At 34.8% G+C, this 27,892-nt stretch overlaps 1 protein-coding gene across 1 annotated transcript; it reads right to left on the reverse strand.

Annotated features, from left to right (window-relative positions):
* Positions 1–26,685, reverse strand: LOC131942542 (serine/threonine-protein kinase Nek1). The gene is made up of 42 exons (XM_059302439.1): positions 26,516–26,685; positions 26,239–26,274; positions 25,668–25,728; positions 25,517–25,558; positions 25,169–25,224; positions 24,856–24,939; positions 24,416–24,483; positions 24,065–24,151; positions 23,881–23,935; positions 23,711–23,754; positions 23,508–23,588; positions 22,925–23,000; positions 19,331–19,415; positions 19,064–19,166; positions 18,818–18,881; positions 17,196–17,264; positions 16,719–16,769; positions 16,377–16,445; positions 15,713–15,781; positions 15,459–15,573; positions 14,921–15,023; positions 13,816–13,927; positions 13,177–13,222; positions 12,847–12,938; positions 12,497–12,589; positions 12,188–12,235; positions 11,473–11,541; positions 10,973–11,073; positions 10,268–10,327; positions 9,488–9,539; positions 8,948–9,152; positions 8,237–8,374; positions 7,674–7,862; positions 6,873–7,035; positions 6,694–6,757; positions 5,689–5,811; positions 4,793–4,857; positions 4,095–4,186; positions 3,324–3,479; positions 2,616–2,758; positions 1,840–1,972; positions 1–1,365 (listed from the first exon to the last, which is right to left on the reverse strand). The coding sequence occupies exons 1-42, from the start codon at positions 26,630–26,632 to the stop codon at positions 1,358–1,360; spliced, it is 3,687 nt and encodes a 1,228-aa protein (XP_059158422.1). The 5' UTR covers positions 26,633–26,685; the 3' UTR covers positions 1–1,357.
* Positions 26,686–27,892: the final 1,207 nt, after the last annotated feature.

The following is a 27,892-nucleotide window of genomic DNA, read 5'->3' on the forward strand; positions in this document are numbered from 1 at the left end:
AGAAAACCAAAAAGTTTGTCATTTTTATTTTTTTTTATTTGTCATTAGTAGCATATTCTATAGAAAACTTAATTTAAAAACTTTTTTTCCTGCTTTGTAGACAAAATTAGCAGTGAAAAACTGCAAGGTTTTTCATTGGTTGTATAGTACCAACAATAATGTGACAATCATTGTGATTGGTCAAGTGATAAAATGACAACAGATCTGTTTGCAGGATTTCTTTTTATAGCTTTCAACATGCAATAATTGTTATACTCAATAACCAGATCATTTTATCAACAAAAAAAACAACTATTACAGTATCTATAACTTGACCATTGCGACAAAATAATCCACTCATTAAAAAATAATCTGGACGGAACAGTTATAACAAAAAAAGTGCAAATTAACATTATAAGGCTTACACTGAAAGACAGTTTGAAAAAGTTAAGTACTCAAAACATCAAAAAAGACTACATACTTAAGTTCCACTATACCATCAACACAAAATTACAAGTTCTATTTGTTAACACTATTACTTAATTAGTTAATCAGCGTTCTTCTTTACTACCTTAATTCATTTTTCTTAATTTGTAAAAAGTATTTTTCTTTTCATATTTATTAGTTTCATCTAATCTCTTAATATCCTATTTAAGCATTAAAAAAACTGAAACATACAAGTAAAAGTGACATATTACAACAAGGGCCAGTAGCCCAACCAGAGCAGCAGATGAAATTATATCACAACAAAATAAAACACTTAACATGTTAAATTGGTGATCTAACAGTGCTGATTATGACATCCATTTGTAATTATAGCTAACAGATATCTTTTTAAAAAAATATCTCTTTACTATTTTACTATCTATTGTAAAAGTGCATTGAAAAAAAATAAATGCATTGCAATTATGAAATTCTTAAACCATTTGGAAAATTCCTCAATCACTGCTCTTAAACTACAGTAGAAATGAATAATGACATGAACCCTCAATACAACCAAGATATATATTTTATTGCATACATGTAATACTGTAAGGGCTGACCTTACTTAAAAACTAATGTTTGTAGTTTTCATAGGCCTACATGTCACAATATAAGTCTACGTCATCACCTGGTGTACAAAATTGTAAGTCAGTTTAATAATGATCCTTAAAAAATCTAAAAGATTGCATAATTGTCCGAATCACAGTCCAACATTTGTCATGATGGACACACAAATTTTGACCTTTAGCAAAAACTGTTTGGAATGTCCAGTTGTCCAGCACAGGAATGATGTAGAAATGACGTACATTAGCAGATGTTAACATTTAGAAACATGGCGTCATCCCATGTCTGAGACCAACAGTTTTTCTAGCATCTCCAAGTCATGGAACAGCCTCTAGTTATCTGAAACACATTTTATTTTATTTTTTTAGTAAATTCCAAAGTTTATTCAAATAAATATATACATTTTGGAAAAAGGCCTATTAATGTTAATAAAAATGAAAATTTAATTTCCAAATTTTCTGCACACAATGTTGTTTTCACTTTTTTGGAAGATGCCCATGTTACACTGGTGCTTGTGGAACTACAAGCACCTACCTTTATGGTTATCCTCTAAACTAACTGATATCTTTGTTTGTTTGGTTAATCAATACAAACAATTTTGATTTTGTAAATTTGTGAGATAAGTAATTTTAGGATTTCAGATATACCTATGGCCATCAGATGCAATTCTAGCCAGTTGATGTAATTCTGGCCATCAGATGTATTTAAGGCCATGAGATGTACTTAAGGTCATAAGAAGAAATTCTGGCCATTAGATGTCATTCTAGCCATCAGAAGTACTTGATGCCACCAATACTACAATCAAACACTTGCCTTCATTGAATGCTATATCAGCCATGACTAGCTGAAAAATCTTTGGGAACAATTGTTCCTTGGACGGTCCCAGGATTTCTATAGCAATGTTGGAGCCTTGCCCCAGGGTGCCACTGTCATCTTCCTGCATTTTCTGACAACAAAGAGAAGAATGTTTACAGTATTTTCATGTCATAAAAACAAAGAGAAGAATGTTTACAGTATTTTCATGTCATAAAAACAAAGAGAAGAATGTTTACAGTATTTTCATGTCATAAAAACAAAGAGAAGAATGTTTACAGTATTTTCATGTCATAAAAAAAAAGAGAAGAATGTTTACAGTATTTTCATATCATAAAAACAAAGAGAAGAATGTTGACAGTATTTTCATGTGTTAAAAACAAAGAGAAGAAGGTTTACAGCATTTTCATGTCATAAAAACAAAGAGAAGAATGTTTACAGTATTTTTATATCACAAAAACAAAGAGAAGAATGTTGACATTATTTTCATTTGTTAAATAACTTTTTCACATGAAAAAATACACACACAAGTTAAAAGTGAGTTTTATGTAGATTTGACAGCAAAGTATTAATCAATATTTGTTAACTTTTTACTGTTGACAGTTGTAATAAGTAAATACAAGACAATGTTAGCCTTTAAAATAATGGCTAGATCAGGCTGATCAGTCCAAAGATGCTTTTAAACTCAAAATAAAAAGTATAGTTGCAAAGGGATTTTAACATTCATTTCCTATTGAGGCTAAAAAAACAACACTGGTCTCAATGTGAAGATTTACCTTGATGATTTCATAAACTTGGACCAGCTTTTCTAAACCAATGTCAGATTCCAGCTCAGCACGTAACTGCTCAACTCTTCCAAAACGGTCGTTGTCCTTCTCCTCATCGTCATCACCAAATGTTGTGTCATCGTCACTGTCATCTACCAAGTGGACAAAATTTTTTTTTTTTAAATAACATTAATTTATCCTGTTATGTTATCACAACAAGATTTAGCAACAATATATAGAAAGATCTGTTGAAAACAGAAGTCATATAACCAAGATAGAATCAGGACAGTAAAGACAGCAATGTCATATACATATTTTAAAGAAAATAATTAGCAAAGACATAAATCCGGGTTCAAATCAGTAAAACAACCCTGAGTCCACCCAGCTCTAATGGACATCTAACTTATGGTAGTGAAACAAAGGCGACTGGGCATAGTGCAGACCACATTATCCACCTTTATGCCGAGGTCATTGAAACAGATGAACTCTACTTCTGCCGCATGTGTCTTTGGTACAAACAGGAAAAGGTGATGAAAGACATAAATAATATAACAAAACAGTAGAAAAACATCCTGAAAAGTATACAACACTACAAAGAAAACAAAATTAGAATAATTAATAGCAGTATTATATGATTTAAAAAAAATGAAAACATTACAATGAATTAGCAGTAAAAAAAAAAAAGCAACACCATAACAAAGTTGTTGAGGATCTTACCACTACCCAGAGCCAAAGCTTCTTCCAACTTTTCCCTTTCTGCGTCACAGTTATCTTCATCAGAAACATTCTCAGAGTTATCCTTTGCTGGTCTGCAGGCATCTGTCATGTCCCCAGCCTCTGAGATCTGTATGCTGACTTTGGTCTTTTCTTTATCTTCAAACAGTGGAGAGCAAGACAGAATTAAACAGATGGTTTGGTAGAGAATTTAAACTTTACAATTAGATTTATTTGTTTAACAAAAAAGAAAGTTTATTCTTAATTGAACATCCCACCATATTCAATGTGTGATATCTTCATAGAGATAAGACTATATTGTTTCCAGAAAACTATATAACTAAACATAATTTATTATAATGTTGCATCCTACAACCATTACAAAATCTACACAACTACCTACAAACACAGCCTAGGCTACATGGCTACCTACAGACAAGACTTTAGCTACATGGCTACCTACAGACAAGACTTTAGCTACATGGCTACCTACAAACAAGACTTTAGCTACATGGCTACCTACAGACAAGACTTTAGCTACATGGCTACCTACAGACAAAACTTTAGCTACATGGCTACCTACAGACAAGACTTTAGCTACATGGCTACCTACAGACAAGACTTTAGCTACATGGCTACCTACAAACAAGACTAGCTACATGGCTACCTACAAACAAGACTTTAGCTACACGGCTACCTACAGACAAGACTTTAGCTACATGGCTACCTACAAACAAAACTTTAGCTACATGGCTACCTACAGACAAGACTTACCCTCATCATCACTGTCTATGATGCTCTGTAATGTTTCCATCATACTTTTAATGTCCTCGTCATCATCTTCATCCTGGCCTGTTTCCTCATCACTAATTAAAATAAATGATGAAAAGGTTTAATTTGTCACTAATTACAATCAAGGAGTGAAAATGATAAATTTATCACTAATTACAATCAAGGAGTGAAAAGGTTTAATTTGTCACTAATTACAATCAAGGAGTGAAAATGATAAATTTATCACTAATTACAATCAAGGAGTGAAAAGGTTTAATTTGTCACTAATTACAATCAAGGAGTGAAAATGATAAATTTATCACTAATTACAATCAAGGAGTGAAAAGGTTTAATTTGTCACTAATTACAATCAAGGGGTGAAAAGGTTTAATTTGTCACTAATTACAATCAAGGAGTGAAAAGGATAAATGTGTCACTAATTACAATCAAGGAGTGAAAAGGATTAATTTGTTACAAATTACAATCAAGGAGTCAAAAGGTTTAATTTGTCACTAATTACAATCAAGGAGTGAAAAGGATTAATTTATCACTAATTACAATCAAGGAGTGAAAAGGTTTAATTTGTCACTAATTACAATCAAGGAGTGAAAAAAGACAACTATGTTCACCAAATAAAACAAATCAAATTTAAAACTCTTTCTTGAAACAACTGCCAACTGAATTTGAATCAAGTAACTCACTTGTCAAAATTTGGGATATCCTCTTCTTCAAAATCATCATCTTCACCATCATCACTGCCTTCATTCTAGAGAAAAAGCATTGTGTGAAACAAAAGGCCAGATATAAACCCAGTGTTTAGAAATTCAGATAAAGTTACATTAATAAACATTTGTAAGTAAAGGTTATGTGATAAACACAGACTTAATTCATTTTATTAGTTACAACCAAAAATTTAAAAAAAAATTAGTCGCAGTTAAAAGCAAGATTAAAGAAAGTAATTTAATATTGTAGTCGGAAAATAACTTGTATAGAAATATTTGCTTTAGGTTTGATTCAGTTTATTTTCTGGGATATATTTTAATGACAAGTTTTGATGAAAAATTTAAATATTTATGGGAAATGTTTAAATTAAATTATAATTTTACCATGTTTGGCACATGAAAGTAAGCAATAGACAGCAAAAAAAAAGGGTTGAAAACAATATCTCTTGTCATGTAAACCCATGAAAACCTATTTTGAATTTTTTGGTACTTTTTAATGACAAGACAATGCACCCATTTATCTTTTTTTTCTTACAGATTTTTAACAAGACTTGACTTGTCCATCATTTTTACCAACAAGTTTTAATGACAAAGTATGACTCCCCAACCAATTTATCATTTTTCACAAATTTCATAACAAAATTTGATGAGCTGACACAATTTGTTTTTACTATTTGTTTCAATGACAAGATTCGAAAAAGCCCCAATCAAAATGTTTAAATAGCAAAGTTAAAATAACAAATTCCACACCTCCCCTTCCCCAACACAAACGCTGTTTCTGACAAGTTTACTATGACAAAATTCAACATCTTCCCTTCCCCAACACAAACACTATTCCTGCCAAGTTTACTACGACAATCTTTGACGTGACCCACCTCTGGTACAACTGTCATGTCCAGACTGTGATGTCGCCTGAGTGTGGCGTGTTTCCCTGGGTCAATCTCCATGTCCATATTTGCTAAGTTTGTCAGGTCAGGCTCTGATATTGTCCTCAGCAGCTGTGGGTAGGGCAAGTGAGAAGTGAGACAGTGGCGAGGGGGGGGGGGGGGGAGAGTTAAAAGTGAAATATGAAACAGGTAGGTCAGGTTTAAAGTGAAACAGTTAAGTCAAGTTAAAAGTGAGACATGTGGGTCTAGTTGAAAGTGAAACTTTATCAGTTAATAAAATTAAAGGTTAGAAAATACACAGAATGAAAAATTCTTAATTACTCCTTAACATAGAGCGGAGAAGACCACCAAGGGGACATAATCATGGTGAAGAATAATCTGTAAATCTTCTAATGATTTCTGGGATCTGACATTTGGTTCAGGGACCCGACATTTGGTTCAGGTATCTGACATTTAGTTCAGAGACCTGACATTTAGTTCAAGGAACTGTCTTAGGTTCAGGGATTTGACATCAGATTCAAGGCACTGACATTTAGTTCAGGGACCTGACATTTAGTTAAGGGACCTGACATTTAGTTCAGGGACCTGACATTTAGTTAAGGGACCTGACATTTAGTTCAGGGACCTGACATTTAGTTCAGGGACCTGACATTTAGTTCAAGGACCTGACATTTAGTTCAGGGACCTGACATTTAGTTCAGGGACCTGACATTTAGTTCAGGGACCTGAGATTTAGTTCAGGGACCTGACATTTAGTTCAGGGACCTGACATTTAGTTCAGGGACCTGAGATTTAGTTCAGGGACCTGACATTTAGTTCAGGGATCTGACATTTAGTTCAGGGACCTGACATTTAGTTCAGGGACCTGACATTTAGTTCAGGGACCTGACATTTGGTTCAGGGATCTGTGTTAGGTTCAGGGATTTGACATTTGGTTCAGGGATTTGACATGAGATTCAGGGCGCTGACATTTAGTTAGGGAAACTTTCTTACCTTGACATTTTTCAGGTCAAAGTTCCCTGAGGTCAAGTTCAGCTGAACACTCTTAGCACCTTCTCTGAAAACACAATTAGAAAAAAATTCATTTTTAAGCAGTAAAATGGTGGGCTCTGTTACAATATTCTATTATATAATATTTTTTTTACAATTAAAAAAATACATGTTTAACTAACCTGTCCTTGAACTGAACTGTTTTTGCTGTGACCTGACCTTGACCTTCAGCACTGCTTGCTGTCAGGTCATCCTTGAGCTTAGAGTTGTCTTTCCCATCCATTTCATCTTTCTTGACCTCAGTGCTGGTCCTGTGGTCTTCATCAATGACTGGAACATTCCTACCTGTTATCAACAGCAACATAACAGGTAACTAAGGGGTAATGTTTATCTGACACCTGCATATAAAGGGGTTGTGTGAGGACAGCACTGAGCACTGCTACCTTTACTATCACAGACTTGAATCAGGTACCCATTAGAAAAATTTTAGACTTTTGAGCTAGTAAACATGTGCTCTACACCACAATCACAGCATCCCATTTTTCTTTAGATAACTGGGGAATCCTTCCCACTTTTGATGCACTTATAAATGAAGACAAGATTGTCAAAATATGATTACACCTGGATACTGATGATTTAAAAAAGAAACAGTTACTGAAATAATCTTTTTTAATTACTTATTTATAAGATGGCTAGTTTTAACAAAGGTCGCTGATCTACATCAACTGTAACTAAAAAGTACTAAGTGATGCTTAATCTGGCGGTTTTTTTTTTTTTAGATAAGATGATAACAGGTATCAGCTATTGTTATTATTATTATGCTTTCATTTCTTTAGATAAGATAATGATGTGAACTGTCATTTCTTTAGATAAGATAATGATGTCACCTGTCATTTCTTTAGATAAGATAATGATGTGACCTGTCATTTCTTTAAATAAGATAATGATGTGACCTGTCATTTCTTTAGATAAGATAATGTGACCTGTCATTTCTTTAGATAAGATAATGGTTCCTGAACGGTGAGGCATTGGCAAGGGTCGACCAGTTTTTGGTTTATCTGCTGCTGGCTCTGTGATGGTGATGGTAGCGCCCTGGGATGGGGCATTCGGGGTGATGGTGATGGTGGCCCCCACGCCTACTGGGGGGTCCTGATTTGTGACTTGTGATGGATCTATAATTACACAACGTTGAGTGAAAGCTCGTGAACTAGATGATACAAAGTGAAATTATACAAAGTGACACATGATGATAAGTGGGACTAAATGACACAAAGTGAGACTTGATGATGCGAGGTGAAATTGGATGCTGCTAAGTGATACTAGCTAGATATTGAAGACAGTGAAACTTAAATAATTGCAGCAAATAATTTGCAGAGATTTTTTTTAAAGAAAGCTCTTGAAATAAAATACTCTAAAAAAAAAACAGAAAATTTAAACAAAGTGAAATTAGTACCAAAATGTGACTTTTGTAAAAATCACTAAACTAAATTTAAAATTCATTAAATAAATATTTTCTTTAGTACATTCAGTTTAAAAAAAACCATACCAGACAGAACAACCGTATCTGGGCATATGGGCATATTGTCCAGCGCCTTGACCACATCAGACTTTCTCTTCCACCTGCCTCGTTGAGCATCCTTGTCCTCCTCTGTCAACCTGATCACCTGGTCTCTTGGTGTGGTGGCTGTAAAAATATTCAGGGAAAACTTTATGACATTATAGGTACTGACAGTAGTGAGGAATTCAATAGTTTTAAATTAATGTGGTTAATGAGGACAACATTAAGGCCTAGATGTATTATCTATTGTGTCCCCTTATGAAAGTGTCCCCTTACTTATAGGAACAGGGAAAATGTTTTATTCAGCACCATAACATGGTTTAAAAATGAAGTTGATAACTAGCAATCACTCTGTGATTTGATCAATAATAACACTTAACACATGGGATCAGAACCAAGTGTATACAACCAGTCAGAACATCATATGCTATATTAACTTACCAGAATAAAATGATACATTTACTTCCCTTCATGAAATGTTACAGTAGTTTCCCTTCATGAAAGACTACACTTTCTTATAAAATGCTACATTAATTCCCCTGATGTAATAGAACAGTAAGAAGCCTCTCATAAAAAAAAAATTACAATAATTTCCCCTCATAAAATGATACAGTAGCGTCCCTTCAGGAAATATTACAGTTACCGCCCCTGCATATAGACTAGTTACTTCCCCTCAAACACTAGAGTAGCTTCCCCTACCTTCCATCTTTGAGCCAGTCATCTCCAGTGGTACTTGACTCAGGTGCAGGTTTTTCCCCCCGCCCCAGTGAGATCTGCTGCTGTCTTCCTCCCCCTGTGTCGCAGGTTCTACCACAGGTGAGGCAGGAGGACCCCACTTCCTGCGCTCCTCTTCCTCTGTAACTGCCGGAGACGCAGGTGGTCCCCATTTACCTCTGGACGGGTTCTGTTTTAAATCGACATAAATTGTCAACAAACTTCATCAAAATACAAGAAAATTTGAAAAATTAAAATTTATATTTCTAACTCAACTAATTTTTCTCTGTGATCATAAATTTCTGAAACATTCATTTAAATAAAGAAATAGACTGAAAAATGGCATGAAAGTGTGTGATGTAAATGGGTGTTGTTCGTGGAAATATGATTATATGTAACATAATGGTTACAGAGTGTTGCTTTTAGGCTCAAACAAGGCAATTGTGCATTCAGTTATTATAAAAGGTGAAAACTACAGATGGACTGAGCCAAAGTACATTGCAAAGAAAGACAAGCCTGGTTTACCTTGTCATTTAACTTCTTCAAAATGTTGTCTTTCTTGACTTGCTGGCTACTCCTTAAAGGGAGATAATTTCATGACATTAATGACATATCTATATACATAATTCTCTTCTTGGATACCCTAGAAAACTCCAAGCTGTAAGCGTGCCTCCTAACAGCCCCCTCTCTACCTCTCTTCGCTACCACACCCACCCCCACATGGTCTGGTTTACAATCGTCAGGTTTACAATCGTAGAGCCGGGTTTAATGACGGCTATTAGGGGCATATAATTTAGTTTGAAACTATTTTAAACTTAGGGGAGGTAACTAAGAGGAGGCTGCTTTCACGCGGGGGGCGGGGGGGGGGGGGGGGGTTGGGGGAAAGGAGGGTTTTAGTGTTTTAAAGCAAATATTTTCAGTGGCAGCATTCAAATTATTAATTACTGAAAAGTAGAAAATAAAACAACTAAATAGCGCCGCTGGTCGGCTCGTATTTTATATTCTGTTTTTTAGTTTCATAATATTACTAAAAGTTTTTTTTTTTTTTTAATCAAACAATTTTTACAAAACCTAAAACACTTTCTCAATGCTATGACTTTAAAAAAATACTTTTAAACACATCTATTTACATTTTTTAAAATTCTGGAACTCACAATTTATTAAAAAAAACACTATTTCTAAACTATGGAAAACATTAGTAAAAAAAAAAAATATAGTACAAGATTACCATAACAGCTCCACTAAACATTTAAGTAATAAAGTGATATCTGTGTATAAAGTGATACAATGTATCTGTTAACTTACTTTGGTCTCTCTGTCTCTGCTGCAATAGCTTGCAGGGCATTAGTGAGGGGCACTGCTGGCCTAGACACACACAAATAACCACATTAAATGCCAAACAACTTGTTTGAATAGCGCGCTATAAGAATTGCTTACATTAAACACAAATTTGAATTTTATTAGTCTTTAAGATTGCAATTCACAACAAAACACTAAACTCAATTTGAATTTTGTTAGTCTTTAAGATTGCAGTTCACAAAAAAAGATATTTATTTAAACATACTTATATAAACTTATTTTTTCACATTCACATCCATTATCTGGTTCATCATTCCTGTGTTAAAAATCTAACTCAGGTTTTGGTTTAAATCTTAGCCTAAATTCATTGGACCCCACTGGCTCTAGACCCCACCCACCCACGCACATCTTACCACCCAAATGTATTTGAGGAGGTCGCTTGCTAAACCTGCTAAGTCCACTTTTTGAAAAAAAAATATGAGTTCCCCTTATAGCCTTTTTAATTAAGTATACTAATTTTTTTGTAAAAAAAGTATACTTTAAAATAAATAATTTTTTAATAGTAAATTATTGAAAATTCAAACTTTAGTTAACAAACAAAAATATTTAAAAGTCAATTTCCTCAAAATCAATCAGAAGTGACTTGGCAGGTTTTGCAAGTGACCAGCCAAAACAAAAAATAATAAAGTAAAGTTGAGAAATAAAACCAACTTTTCTTCAGCCTGCCCAACAGAAGGCTTGTTGGCAACATTGATGGCTCCTATGGCCTGCAGGGCTCCTGTCATGGGAACAGCTGGTGTTGACGGCTTCACCTGGAAGGAAATCAATATATGGCTACTTTGTCTGATGGACAATAGGGCTGGTAAGTAGGTCACTAACCAGTTCTACGGCTCAATAAAACCTGCATGAGCCATAGAACTGGTTGGTGACCTACTTACCAGCCCTATTGAAAGATTACGCACCAAGGCCTATGGAAATCCAAGGCCTGGGCAGTGGGGTGAGATGAGCCAAATCTTACATCTGGTAATATCAAAACTCTTTAACACTTATCATTTATAGTAGGCTAGTTTACTTTGTTACTTTAGCAAAACTTATTCAAAACTAATTTCACAATCTACTACATGTAACAGCATGCTAGAAAAATACAGTTAAGACAATTTATTCCATTACTGTTAACATTTCTTAAATATTTAAACCAAATTGGTTCTTACTGGAACTATTCCTTGTCTCTGTTGTTCAAGTTCTTTCTTTTTCATTTCCGCCCACTGTTCAGCTTGTTGCTTGAAATAAAAGTAAAAAAAAGCAAAAATTGAAAAACAAAAAAGGACCAAAATTATTTTCTTAGATCGTCTATGGCTCACAGTACATGAAATATCTGTCCTGATACACCACATTTTGACTTGCTTCTCTAGTGTGATTGTACTATTTTTACTCCATTAGATTTTATTTAAGGTTATGGGTCCATGAAATATTTGGTTGACTTATGAGGCATACATTTGCTGGCCAGCACCCAACCTAGTACAGTCTACGCTATTTCAATTATTTAATTTATAATCTTTACAACAGAACTGCTACTGAGTTTAATTTTTTTCAAAGGTAAACCCACTGTTTAATCTCTCAGTTGTGTGTGTTTTATAGACTTAGCAGTTCAATGAAATTTAGCGATTAGAATTATATGCAATTCTAAAAACTTCCACAAAACAATTTTAAAATTCTATTTTCATAAAAAGGGGAAAAGAATTAGTGGCAAAAAAAAATGTAGTGGATTCATAAAATTTTATAGCAATAATTGACAAATAATTTGATAGATAAAAAAAACAAGAGAAAACAATTCACTTTTCTGAGAAAGTTCAATATTGAAAATTTCAATATAATCCACAGTGACAGAGAAGAAGAAATATTAGGCAACAACTAAACAAAACTTACCTTCAGTGCTTCAACTTTTTTCTTTCTTTCCTCTGCCTCCTCTGAGTTCTAAGCATAAAGAAAACAAAATTACTTAACATCATCTTAAGTAACGTTCCCCATTTTTGTATTTACATAGGTGAATGTCATATTCTGGGTAACTTTCTATATGACATCTATTTTATAGCTCAGTCTGGTATTAACTTTTCCTAATGAGATGAATATAAAATATAGATACTGTTATAAGGTACTGTGATCCACTACAACATGCCAACCAATAGAGAAATTCAAATATTTCAAGTAATAAAATATAAGGGTAAAGAAAGTTACCTTAGATGCACCCTCAGCAACATTAACGCCCCGAATGGCTCGCCTGTCCCTCATGTTCTGTATACGAATTTGGCGCAATTTTTCCAGGTATTCCTAAAACACAGCATGAAAACATTTTACAAACCAAAATATAAAGGCAGGTAAATGAAAATGGAAATTAAATATAACATGCAGGTAAATTAAATAGGAACAGTAAAACAAGTATTTATAAAACAATTAAAATATCACAAATGCAGGTTAATTAAATAGGAACAGTAAAACAAGAATCCATAAAACAATTAAAATATCACAGATGCAGGTTAATAAGATAGGAATAGTAGCAAGAGAAGTATCTGTAAACCAATGGCTACCTGTTCTTCTCTGTTCCTGGCCACCATGACACCCCCACCTCCTCCGCCTCCACCCCCTCGACCTTTGTCGTTCTTAGGACTGCCACCTCTCTCTAGATAAAAATGAATAAACCGTCATTCATAAATTATTAGGACTTCCACCTCTATCTAGATAAAAATGAATAAATTGTCATTCATAAATTATTAGGAATAATACAAAAAAATGTCACTCATACATTATTAGGACTGTCACCTCTCTCTTAACTCTCTAGGCAAAAATAAATAAATAAAGTAAAAAGAGATTAAAAAGGATTAACTTAATGAGAAAACAACCAAAATAAAATAACTTACGAGGAGCAGGAACTGGGGTGCGTCTGTCAGCAGATGATGGTCGATACTTGTAAATAAAATATTTGGATATACAATCAGAAAATTGTTGATGTTTGTACAAGTATAGATTAAAAATAAAACCAATCAGATACAAAAAGTATAAAAATTATACAATCAGATCAGCAAAGAACAAAAACAGACCTAAAAATCATATCAGCTAAAGCTTCAATTTAATTTAGCAAACATGAGTTTCTGTAGGACACAACTACTAAATTACATAGGGCATTATTATGGTCAATTATGCAATGTCTTTTAGATAGGGAATCATTATTTCATCTAATTGGTCATGTTGAGCCATCTTTAGTGTAATCCAACAGGGGGGGGGGGGGGGGGGGGGGTTAGCCTCGATGGTAATAGATTTACAAACTTTGCTTTCCTGTGGCAGCTCCTGCAACCAAAGTTGGCACCAAACATACTTAGCTTAGCATTCCCTAGGATACCAGCAGCTGAGAGAGATATCACGATGTATTGGCAACCCATGATCTCTTCATCTAATGCCCAGGTTCTCACCCCTAGAATACCACTTCTATATGTGCATCTATTTTCTCCTGAGGCAAAGCAGCGCCATAAATAAACTTACTGCGCCATAAATAAACTTACAGCACCATAAAGGTCATTCTGTGCCCTCATTTTATTCATGGCTGCCATCCTCTGCCTCTGCATGTAATCCTCCACCACACGAGCTCTCTCTGCTGCCTGGGCACCAAGTTGCCTGGGGACAAGAGACACATACAAATATGTAGTGTAGGGAGACAAGAGACACATACAAATGTGGAGACTAGGGAGATATAAAAACACATATAAATGATCTCTGTAATAGAGACCTTAGAGGACCAGAACCAATACAAATAATAAAAGGTGTGAAGCCTAGTAAAGTGTAATCAAAGGTTTATTCTAGCAAAAAAAATTCTACTGGTTGAGATATAACAAGAAAAGTAGCAGTACTTGAACGAAAATGAACCATTATTTTTTTTTATTTTTTTTTAAATAACTTTTTTCTAACTTTAAGAAGTACCTTTACTTTATTAGATGAACAAAATTCTATTCTTTAAAGAAAAAAATTCATAAATTATTATTAAAAATGTTAAAATCTCTTTTTATTAATAATACCAAAATCACACCCATTATTGCCCATAACCACATAGTTTTAAGAAAATACATTTAAATATTTTTATACAGAAAATTTCAACTCTATTCGCCACACATTTTTTCAGCAATATAATTTTATTCACCAAACTCATTGGCGAGAAAAGCAAATCATATGCAGTTTCATACCCTAATGAAACTTACATATTGAAAGCCAGGGCAGAAAAAGCAGTTAGAATAAAAAGCAAAACATAGGCCATTTCAAAACATAATGAAACTCACATATTTTTGCCCAAGGCAGAAAAAGCGGTTAGAATTTAAAAAATTAAACCATTTGCAATATCATTCAAGCCTTAATGAAACTCACACATTTTTGCCCAAGGCAGAAAAAGCAGTTAGAATAAAAAAGCAAACCATATGCAGTTTCAAACCCCACTGAAACTCACATATTTTTGTCCGAGGCAGAAACAGCAGTTAGAATAAAAAAGCAAACCATATGCAGTTTCAAACCCCACTGAAACTTACATATTGTTGCCCAAGGCAGAAAAAGCAGTTAGAATAAAAAAGCAAACCATATGCAGTTTCAAACCCCACTGAAACTTACATATTGTAGCTATACCTGTCTCGACCTGCCTGGTCCACTACTGCTGGGATACCCAGTGGGCCCATGTTGAACTGTGGCCTTTGTTGTGGGACAGGTCGCGGGACGGCCATGTGGACAACTGAGGAAGATTTTTTTTTAATTTTAATTTTTTGTGTGAAAATTAAAGCTGTTATGTTTTAAATCCATGTGGACAACTGAGGAAGATTTTTTTAATTTCAACTTTTTTTTTTGTGTGAAAATTACAGCTGTTTTATTTTAAATCCATGAGGGCAACTGTGGAAAAATATTTTGTTTAAAGTATTATAACATTTCTTTGTAAAAAAAATTAGAGCTTTTATAGGTCGTTTTTTTTTTGTTTTTAAGAAATTAAAGATGCTTAGATGAGATGCAATAATTCTGCCTATAGTTCAAGACTATTATGAAAGGTCAATGAAAGTCAATGGAATGCCCAGTTAAAGTAACATTAATGACACATGCTGCACAGATGTAAAAGGTCATGGTCAACTGCCATCCACAAGCGTGACAGTAGTTCTGAAAGGTCAAGGTCACCTACCATCAACATGGTTTGGATTCCGTGCTGGCCCAGGGGATGGAGTTTGCCTGTCTTGATGCAGCTTGTTCAAAAACTGATTGTAGGCTTCGTAGTTTCCCCTGTCTCTGTTGTCATTCTTTGATAAACAAAACCCAATGTTAGACAATAGAAAGTAGACAGACTAAAAGTCTTATGGTCAATTGTTGTTTTATTCATATTAGGCCACTGAAGATATATTCGACTATTTAGGAAACGGTAGCTAAAATGATACCTACATTTACTTTTGGTACAGGTAAGGGTCGAGGAGGTTTGGCAAAGTCATTTTTTGGGGTCACTGGACGATTCTGTTGATTAAAACCATTAATGTTATAGTCGTGAATTAAAAAAATAAAATTTGGTTAATGTAGTTTTAGATGTAGATAAACTCTATGCCAAACCTAGTCATATAAGTGGTGTCTAAAGTTTGAGGCGGGAAAGATGTGTTTTATAATTACAATATTTCAGTTATCTATAATGTACATGAGACTAATTTGAATAGAATTTATTACATTTAGGGTAAAATAAAACAAAGATCCTGTGTTTCAATCATGAAATTATATTTACTTTTAGTTCAAGACAATTTTCAATTTAAACAACAGTACAGAGGTGTTGAGTCCATGATGGTAATTTTATCAATAAATAAGTTATAGTATAAATGTAATAAAACAACCTTCCTGCCACTGTTTAAGATTACAACTTTCTCATTCCTCTGCGTTGAAAAGGTTTTTAAAAAGGTCAACTAAAATAATCATTTTTATTTTGTTACCTACAACTCACAATTTGGAAAATTTCATAAAAATAACTGATAGAAGAACCAATCTATCATGTAATTTCTTGCTTAGAACTCTCTGAACAGAAGGTTTAAAAAAGCATTAGCTAGAAGAACCAATCTATCAGTACCTCCTCTATATAGAACGGGTCAACGACCTGCTTCCAGCCTTCCTCTCTAGCCTTGTTTATCCTTGCCATCTGTTATAACAAGTCCAAAACAGTTTTATACTGGGTTTCTTACCCAGTTTTTTTACTGCAAGCTGCTGGTATGTTGTGTTCACAACACTAGCTGTATTTGTAGCTATTTTAACTTTTCAAAAAGTTTAACTTTATGGCCACTAATTCACAATTAAATTTATGCCAATAAGTTACTAAACAATATTTTTAACCATATACTTGAACAGTTTTTAGGTCCACAATTATTCATTACAAAGTTACATCTTTAAAAAGATCTTGTTTAACTCCACTAACCTTTTGTCTTTCAATAAACTCCCTGTGTTTTCTTTCATTAGCCTCTTGTTCCTGTGTTAACCAAAAATTTTGGAGTTGTACAAATTTGTCATTTAAAAGCTGTGGCAGTGGGATCAAACAGGAAGACACACAATGGCTTTTACAGTTTACGTAGTGGGGGAGTAAAGTGTATGACTGAGCACCAAAAAGACTAGTTGGAATCTGGCTGACTAATCTGTTGGATGTCTCAGAGTAAACAAGACCACACAGTAACTTATACTAGCTGTTGTGTGTTTGTTGGTCACAGTACTGGTCACCCAATCCCTGGGTCTCCAACAATAGAATCAATTTGAAATTTCTACTTGTATTGTCCTATAGGGAAAAAATCAGGGTACATCACCCTATTTTTTTCATACATGGCCAAACCTTACTGACAGTGATAGACTAGCATTTGATCTAAACCAGACAGGTGCCTGAAAGAATTTGACATTTACTTACTCGTTTTCTCATCTCTGCTTTACGTCTTTCATCCTGATCTAGTTTTTCTTTTTTCTTCTTTTCCCAGTCCTGTCATTGTAAGGCAAACATAATAAAATTTTAAAAGGCGAATTCATTATATTTTGGAGGTTATTCAAAATAGGTAAGTATGTAAATATGCTACTGACGTTACAAACTCCTATAACAGCAATAGGATTGTGTGGTTAAGTCAAAGGTGTAGCGACGGAGGCGCGGGGGTACATGTGTCCCTGGGCGCTGACCCAAGGGGTGCCAAAGTAAGTTGGAAAAAAAAATTACAAGCTCATTTTAGCTGCAGTTTTGAATTATAAATATAAAAATATATATGGGGGGGGGGGGGGGGGGGCGCCAAATTAAAAGTTTGTTCCTGGGCGACAGGAGAGATCGCTACGCCTGTGGGTTAAGTGATGGAGCACATAACCATAAGCCTGACAGTTTTGTGTTCGGTTCACTGAACCCACCCACAGGAGACAGGTACCAGAATTCAGCCATAATGGTGTACAAACAATCCTTGCATATGAAAACTACATACACCCCACTGTGTTGAAAGTGGTTTGATTCACTGTGGTAAATCACAAAGGTATGTAACCCTACCACTCCAGGTACAGGACAATTACCACCTGTCCAGGTACAGGACAATTACCACATGTCCAGGTACAGGACAATTACCACCTGTCCAGGTACAGGACAATTACCACCTGTCCAGGTACAAGACAATTACCACCTGTCCAGGTACAGGACAATTACCACCTGTCCAGGTACAGGACAATTACCACCTGTCCAGGTACAGGACAATTACCACCTGTCCAGGTACAAGGCAATTACCACCTGTCCAGGTACAGGACAATTACCACCTGTCCAGGTACAGGACAATTACCACCTGTCCAGGTACAGGACAATTACCACCTGTCCAGGTACAGGACAATTACCACCTGTCCAGTACAGGACAATTACCACCTGTCCAGGTACAGGACAATTACCACCTGTCCAGGTACAAGACAATTATCACCTGTCCAGGTACAGGACAATTACCACCTGTCCAGGTACACAACAATTACCACCTGTCCAGGTACTGGACAATTACCACCTGTCCAGGTACAAGACAATTATCACCTGTCCAGGTACAAGACAATTACCACCTGTCCAGGTACAAGACAATTACCACCTGTCCTGGTACAAAACAATTACCACCTGTCCAGGTACAGGACAATTACCACCTGTACAGGTACAGGACAATTACCACCTGTCCATGTACAAGACAATTACCACCTGTCCAAGTACAAGACAATTACCACCTGTCCAGGTGCAGGACAATTACCACCTGTCCAGGTACAAGACAATTACCACCTGTCCAGGTACAAGACAATTACCACCTGTCCAGGTACAGGACAATTACCACCTGTCCAGGTACAGGACAATTACCACCTGTCCAGGTACAAGACAAATATCAGCTGTCCAGGTACAGGACAATTACCACCTGTCCAGGTACAGGACAATTACCACCTGTCCAGGTACAAGACAATTATCACCTGTCCAGGTACAGGACAATTACCACCTGTCCAGGTACAAGACAATTATCACCTGTCCAGGTGTGAAAAACATACCATCTGCCCAGGTATTGGAACTGCTCTCCCTGGGGTACTTGGCCTTTTCTTTTCACCAGACAGTCTTCAATACATAGAAAAATAAAATATGAAAAAAGAAGCTACAATTTACAAGATTTTTTTTTTTAATCACTTTTTAGAGAAGACATGATGGACTGAAATATTTGATCTTTTTTAAGAGAAAAACTTTGGACTTTGATATTACTTTTGATAAAAACAAAGAAAAACATGGACTGGATATTTTACCTATTTCTTGAAGAGTTCAATGGTGCACCATAGACTGCGGCTGGGTCATATTTTTTACCTGCAGACCCAGGTCGAGGACTTGGGGCGGGTTTTTTAATCGGATCTGATGAGAACATATTTTCATAACATTTGTATGTTGTTTCTCTAAGAAACTTGCTTAAGTGATATCAGGCATCATAAAAAAGACCTACACAAAGCTAATATAGGACATACACCATCATACAACAAGAAACTTTGATCGAATTCACCTGTAAAAATAAAACTCACCTGCAGAAGGCTTGGGTGCAGGTGGTAAAGCTTTGGCAATTTTGTGGCCGTGCATGACTGTGTGACTGAACTCATCCTGTAGATCCTGCACCATCATTGAACAAACAATCAACATTGTTATGGGACAAACAGTCAGCACAGTTATGGAACAAACAGTCAGCATTGTTATGGGACAAACAGTCAGCACAGTTATGGAACAAACAGTCAGCATTGTTATGGGACAAACAGTCAGCACAGTTATGGAACAAACAGTCAGCATTGTTATGGGACAAACAGTCAGCACAGTTATGGAACAAACAGTCAGCATTGTTATGGGACAAACAGTCAGCACAGTTATGGAACAAACAGTCAGCATTGTTATGGGACAAACAGTCAGCACAGTTATGGAACAAACAGTCAGCATTGTTATGGGACAAACAGTCAGCACAGTTATGGAACAAACAGTCAGCATTGTTATGGGACAAACAGTCAGCACAGTTATGGAACAAACAGTCAGCATTGTTATGGGACAAACAGTCAGCACAGTTATGGAACAAACAGTCAGCACAGTTATGGAACAAACAGTCAGCATTGTTATGGGACAAACAGTCAGCACAGTTATGGAACAAACAGTCAGCATTGTTATGGGACAAACAGTCAGCACAGTTATGGAACAAACAGTCAGCATTGTTATGGGACAAACAGTCAGCACAGTTATGGAACAAACAGTCAGCATTGTTATGGGCCAAACAGTCAGCATTGTTATGGAACAAACAGTCAGCATTTTATGGAACAGTCAGCACAGTTATGGAACAAAAAGTCAGCATAGTTATGGGACAGTCAACATTGTTATGGGACAAACAGTCAGCATTGTTATGGGCCAAACAGTCAGCATTGTTATGGGACAGTCAGCATTGTTATGGGACAGTCAGCATTGTTATGGGACAAACAGTCAGCATTGTTATAGAACAAACAGTCAGCATTGTTATGGGCCAAACAGTCAGCATTGTTATAGAACAAACAGTCAACATTGTTATGGGACAGTCAACATTGTTATGGGCCAAACAGTTAGCATTGTTATGGGACAAATGGTCAGCATTGTTATAGAACAAACCGTCAACATTGTTATGGGACAGTCAACATTGTTATGGGACAGTCAGCATTGTTATGGGACAAACAGTCAACATAGTTATGGGACAAACAGTCAACATTGTTATGGGCCAAACAGTCAGCATTGTTATAGAACAGTCAACATTGTTATGGGACAGTCAACATTGTTATGGGCCAAACAGTTAGCATTGTTATGGGACAAATGGTCAGCATTGTTATAGAACAAACAGTCAACATTGTTATGGGACAAACAGTCAACATTGTTATGGGACAAATGGTCAGCATTGTTATGGGACAGTCAGAATTGTTATGGGACAAACTGTCAACATTGTTATGGGACAGTCAACATTGTTATGGGCCAAACAGTCAGCATTGTTATGGGACAGTCAACATTGTTATGGGACAAACAGTCAGCACAATTATGGAACAAACAGTCAGCATTGTTATGGGCCAAACAGTCAGCACAGTTATGGAACAAACAGTCAGCACAGTTATGGGACAAATGGTCACCAATGTTATGGAACAAACAGTCAGCATTTTATGGAACAGTCAGCACAGTTATGGAACAAAAAGTCAGCATAGTTATGGGACAGTCAACATTGTTATGGGACAAACAGTCAGCATTGTTATGGGCCAAACAGTCAGCATTGTTATGGGACAGTCAGCATTGTTATGGGACAGTCAGCATTGTTATGGGACAGTCAGCATTGTTATGGGACAGTCAGCATTGTTATGGGCCAAACAGTCAGCATTGTTATGGGCCAAACAGTCAGCATTGTTATGGGACAGTCAGCATTGTTATGGGACAGTCAGCATTGTTATGGGACAAACAGTCAGCATTGTTATAGAACAAACAGTCAGCATTGTTATGGGACAGTCAGCATTGTTATGGGACAAACAGTCAGCATTGTTATAGAACAAACAGTCAGCATTGTTATGGGCCAAACAGTCAGCATTGTTATAGAACAAACAGTCAACATTGTTATGGGACAGTCAACATTGTTATGGGACAGTCAGCATTGTTATGGGACAAACAGTCAACATTGTTATGGGACAAACAGTCAGCATTGTTATGGGACAAACAGTCAGCACAGTTATGGAACAAACAGTCAGCATTGTTATGGGACAAACAGTCAGCATTGTTATGGGACAAACAGTCAGCACAGTTATGGAACAAACAGTCAGCATTGTTATGGGACAAACAGTCAGCACAGTTATGGAACAAACAGTCAGCATTGTTATGGGACAAACAGTCAACATTGTTATGGGACAAACAGTCAACATTGTTATGGGACAAACAGTCAGCATTGTTATGGGACAAACAGTCAGCACAGTTATGGAACAAACAGTCAGCATTGTTATGGGACAAACAGTCAGCACAGTTATGGAACAAACAGTCAGCATTGTTATGGGACAAACAGTCAGCACAGTTATGGAACAAACAGTCAGCATTGTTATGGGACAAACAGTCAGCACAGTTATGGAACAAACAGTCAGCATTGTTATGGGCCAAACAGTCAGCACAGTTATGGAACAAACAGTCAGCACAGTTATGGGACAAATGGTCACCAATGTTATGGAACAAACAGTCAGCATTTTATGGAACAGTCAGCACAGTTATGGAACAAAAAGTCAGCATAGTTATGGGACAGTCAACATTGTTATGGGCCAAACAGTCAGCATTGTTATGGGACAAACAGTCAGCATTGTTATAGAACAAACAGTCAGCATTGTTATGGGCCAAACAGTCAGCATTGTTATAGAACAAACAGTCAACATTGTTATGGGACAGTCAACATTGTTATGGGCCAAACAGTTAGCATTGTTATGGGACAAATGGTCAGCATTGTTATAGAACAAACAGTCAACATTGTTATGGGACAGTCAACATTGTTATGGGACAAACAGTCAACATTGTTATGGGACAAACAGTCAACATTGTTATGGGACAAACAGTCAACATTGTTATGGGACAAACAGTCAGCATTGTTATGGGACAAACAGTCAGCACAGTTATGGAACAAACAGTCAGCATTGTTATGGGACAAACAGTCAGCATTGTTATGGGACAGTCAGCATTGTTATGGGACAAACAGTCAGCATTGTTATGGGACAAACAGTCAGCATTGTTATGGGACAGTCAGCATTGTTATGGGACAAACAGTCAGCATTGTTATGGGACAGTCAGCATTATTATGGGACAAACAGTCAACATTGTTATGGGACAGTCAGCGTTGTTATGGGACAGTCAGCATTGTTATGGGACAAATAGTCAGAATTGTTATTGGACGAATAGTCACAACAATTTGTCTAAAATAGCTTTTGATTGCTCATATAGTTAACAGCTGTTGCTCATAAGTTCCCAAATATCAATTGTGTTTTAAAATATCAATGCATATATTTTGGAAAATTGATTTAACAAAATCAACCTAATTTCAAGACCTCTATTCAACAGGAAAAGATGAACATACAATAAAAAATGTTTGTTTCAGAACCTAGGCTTACCTCAGCAGACAATAACCTTCTAACTCGCTGCATGATGAAATTTTTCCTTAAAATTGAATTGACAGTAGGACGATCTCTGAAAAAAATATTTCTCTACCATAAATTTCTGACAAAATGTTACGACTTAAAAAAAAAAATTTTGCAATTATTCCATGATGACCCTCACATAGATTAACTCCCTGGCTTAAGGCATCTATGACTATTTATCATCAGACCTGTTCTGTATTATCTTATAGTCGTAAGAAAACATTTGGGGGACTTGACAACTTGGGGTCCCTGGCTGCAAGTCAGTCGGGCTACCAATACTCTGCCACTGAAATCCTGGTTTTCTATTTGATTGAATTAATCAACCTCAGTTTTATCGCTAAACTTAAAAGTAATATTTGCAGAGATTTTTCTGATTTCAATCCTCAGTCATCAACGTTGCTTAGATAAAATAAGCAACATTAACAGCAAGCTTGGTGAAACTGATAAGGGCTGACAGTACTTGAAAATTCCTACATTTGTAACAAATATCACATGATGTAATAAAATATCACATGTTTTGAAAGAGCAACTATACTAATTTACAAAACAGCCTCACCTTGGATTTCTTTTAAACAGCTGGGCTATCAAGCCCCTTAAATCGTAACTGAACTGTGGAGGAACAGGAGGGTAACTTCCCCTTAAAGAAAAAGGTACACATAAGAATTTCAAAGTAATTTCATCTGTGGAAATCAGTTGATCTTTTTTTTTATATATATATTAAAAATTCATAATTAGAATCACTGCAGCAAAAAAGTTTACCTGATAATTTTTAGCACCAAATTTTTCATATTAGAAGCTTCAAACTGAGGGGTAAAAATGTATGAGCATGAGTATATCTCATAAACCATGAGTTAAATCTTATCAAACAAATACTAGAAAAAAATTAGCCTGTAGTCTCTATTTACAAAAGAAGCAAAAACGTTACTAACTGCATGTTTCAGTGTGGTTAGCTCATATAGTACACAACCCATAGACCATATATCACTGAAAGAGTACATTCATTAAAAATTTTATAACAAACACTTAATAGCTGCAGCTTGTTAATAAACTATAATGCTTTTTTCATAAAAAAATTTTTACAAAATTAAAAATGGGCATAGTACCAGTTTTTACCTTTTGTTATTATAAGGCATGTTCTCTACAATTTCAGGAGATAAATAATAAGGTGTACCAATGCAGGTGTGGGCTAGCTGGGCAGTCCTACAAAAGGTGATTTAAGTTGCAGAAAATATATTATTATAATTTATAATTAAGATGATCCAAATTTATAAATCTAAAAAAAACAGTTTTAAATTAATTAATAGAAAGTTAGAGAAAATTGATGGAAAAATGTATAAATTGACAAAATTATTAATCATTTTGAATTGTTTAAACTAACAAAGTTGTAGATTGGGGGGGGGGGGGGTTCAAGATTATCTAAATTTATAATGCTACAAAATATGTAATATGAACCTGTGCACTTACGAGTTTAAAACTTTTGCTATACCAAAGTCCCCAAGCTGAACAGTGCCAGTGTGGGTAAGGAAGATGTTCTGTAACAAAAGTATTGTAAGTAAAGATGTTCTGTAACAAAAGTAATGTAAGTAATGAAGATATTATGTGACAAAAGTAATGTAAGTAAAGATGTTCTGTAACAAAAGTAATGTAAGTAATGAAGATATTATGTGACAAAAGTAATGTAAGTAAAGATGTTCTGTAACAAAAGTAATGTAAGTAAAGATATTCTGTAAAAAAAGTAATGTAAGGAAGGAAGATGTTCTGTAACAAAAAATAATGTGAAGATGTTATATACAAAGGTAATTAAGTAAAAAAGAGGTACCAAGAGAAAATAAAAAACCTGAGACAGAAAATACCTGTAACTTAATTTCCCAAGGGAAAATATAAAAAGCTCAAAGAGAAAATACCTGTGACTTGATGTCTCTGTGAAGTATCTTCCTGTCATGAATGTGTTTGATAGCCAGACACAACTGAACAAACCAATCTAGAATCTGAAAGAATAATTACAAATAGTTTTTATTTTATATCAATTTAATTCTATATTAATTTTTAAAAAAACTGCATCAAATTACTCACTGTGGTTTATTTTATATTAATTGTCCAATATTAGTTTGTACAAAGTGTGTCATTATCACTTTTAAAATATATTGGATAAAAGAATGAAGTAACTAAGATAAAGAAATAAAAGCCAGTTTTCTGCTCATTAAATGTCCATCTCACCTGGTCCTCGGAGAACAGCTGACCTCTTCTTTCATTTATTTTTCCATATAAATCACCTGTAAGACATTATTGATTAGTCTACTTGAAAAATATTGCAACGAACATCAGAATCAACAAAACAAAAATAACAACGTAATCATTTTGAACAAGGGTGAGCATTAAGTTTGAAAAACGCTGGTAAGATAGCCTATTGTGATGCATGAAATTTTTTTTTAATAAAGTATTAAAAAGGTAAACAATACACTTTTGCACATAAGAGCTTTAACCTATTTATTCATAACAGTGTTGATATGGTTAAACTTAGTAAAAATAAAAATGACAATGAAAAATATAAAACATAAAACATACCTCCAGCACAATAGTTCATGACAATGTACAAAGTTCCCTTTTCTAGGAGCAAAACAAAATATTTAGTTTTTAAAAAAAATCTTTACTTATGGTGAAAATTTAAAAATGGAAATACATGTTGAAATGCAGCAATATCTAAGTTAACTAGTACCTTCAAATGATTCAACATATGCCACAATGTTTGGGTGTTTCAGCTGAGCCAACACAGCAACCTATTCAACATAATCAAATAGTTAACAACTCATTGTTAATCACACATTGCTAAGCCGGTTGCATAAAACCCCTCTACCTGTGAGCCAGCCATTTTGTCCTGGGATTATTACAGTATTTCACTAAGTGTAAAATGGTGCTCACACAAATGTATCTATGCCTGCTAAAGTGGGATTAGCTGTGACAGTTAGGCTGTATAAGCTTGTAGAATTGTAAGCATTTTTCTCATTAGGGCAGCATGGCTAAAAATGTTTGTCATAATAAAGAGAAAAGACTAATGCTACTCTTCGTTGTTTTTTTCTGATGGTGGAATACATGAGTTTATTGAATTTGAATGCCCAAACATTTATTAATGATTATCTTTTTTAATTAATTAACTGACAAATTTGACTCCTTGAACAATTTATTCTTTTATAATATTGATTGATCTTTATATTTGGAAAAAATATAACACAAAATAATGTTTATTAATGTTTTGAAATTGTATGTTCGGGTGGTAATGAAACAGTTACCTCTTTTCTAGCTTCATCTCGCTCTTTGGGTGACATCTGTGTTTTGAAAAAAATAAAAAGTTGGATTAAATATTAATGAAAATACTAGCTAAGATTACATTTTTTTAAAATGAAAGAAAAGAAAAGAAAAAAGAGGAGTATTAAATCCCACTTCTGCGGAAGTCACAGGTATAATGTTAAACAAAAGATACAAAAATACTGGAACCAAAGACAATGTTAATCTAAGGATAAAACAAAAGACATTACTGACAACTCCACTTCTGCAGGATGTAATTACCTTCATGATGTTTATTTCCTTGATAACATACTGTTTAGCAGAGTCTTTCTTCTTCACCAACACCGCTTTCCCAAAGGCTCCTTCGCCGATCTGGCGTTGCCTGCTATATTTATTCATGGTGGACTTTCTGCAGCATACAGCTAGTTGTTTGATGAGGGTTCACAGATTTTTTTTTTAACTGAAATGGATATAAATCAACTACAGCTTAGCAAAAACAATTTTCAGTAGCAGTTTTTCGTTCTTGAAATTACATTTGAAAATCTATGATTTGTGACCTACCACCTTAAATTTTTACCACATTTTTTATGCTAACATCCTAGATCTAGAAGAAATTGAGAAATCTAACTTGTAAATAATAAAATATGCCCATCAAACAGGAAATCAGAAATTTAATATGCATGGTTTCTTTACTGAGCCTTGCCATTTATTTACACTATTAAGACAAATATTCAAAACTTCATGTGATTTTTGTGCACGATTACAATACTTCCTATTTACTCTGAACTCTCAAAGTACTCTGTAACGACATAGACATCTAGATCTAGATCTAGAATTCTAGATGTACAAGAAAGTTCAGAAAGAAAAAAAAAAAAAGAAAAAAAAAACATAAACAACTTGAAATTCATTGGAGAACAAATGAAAAACTTACTAAAAAGAAATATATTTTTACATTATATTTTATTTAAAGTAAACTGTTGTTTTCGGTACAATTATCTCTAATCAGAGCGCCAAGAATCTTAATTATTCAGATAATTAAGCTATCACGTCTCCGCATAGAAACCCATTGTTTGGGTATGTGACCCGCCATTTTGGATAATGATGTCATGTTGTTAAAATGTTGGATAAGATGTTGATACTAGATTTACATGCTTGACTAAATTTAATAATAAAGAAATTTATATGCGGTTTATTCAAAATTCGCAACATATTTTAAAATATGATCTTTAATATTAAATAAGATTAATGACTAATGGTATTTTTAAAAATATAGGCCTATATGTCATTACTTTCTCGTATATAGGCCTACGTAGTATAGAGAAAGTATTGTAATCGTGCAAAAAAAAAATCGAGATTTTTACAAATCTCGACGTTTTACACCTCACTTATACGGAAAAACATAATTTTGCAATCTTGTCCGTATGTCTGTGTGTCTATGTGTGTGTCTGTGTGTGTGTGTGTGTGTGTGTGTAAACACGATAACTTGAGTATCGTTACAGCTAGGTTGATGAAATTTCATACATAAGTATTTTATCAAAATCGTAGATCCGTATCAACTTTTGAGCGATTTCCGATAACCGGAAGTGGTACTTTTTCTACTTTGAATTTTTCAAAAGCCTATAACTTGAGTACTATTTCAGATAGATAAATGAAATTTCA

The sequence above is a fragment of the Physella acuta genome, unplaced genomic scaffold (assembly GCF_028476545.2).
Source record: "Physella acuta isolate Inbredline_101_S28 unplaced genomic scaffold, ASM2847654v3 ptg000411l, whole genome shotgun sequence".
Taxonomy (NCBI): Eukaryota; Metazoa; Mollusca; class Gastropoda; family Physidae; genus Physella; species Physella acuta.

Coding starts and splice junctions, on each gene's coding strand:
- LOC131942542 (XM_059302439.1), bottom strand. CDS start 26,632: ATGAATAAATATAGCAGGCAACGCCAGATCGGCGAAGGAGCCTTTGGG. Junction 16,770..17,195: donor AAGCAGAGATGAGAAAACGA/GTAAGTAAATGT, acceptor TGGTTAACACAG/GAACAAGAGGCTAATGAAAG. Junction 7,863..8,236: donor AGATACGGTTGTTCTGTCTG/GTATGGTTTTTT, acceptor GTGTAATTATAG/ATCCATCACAAGTCACAAAT.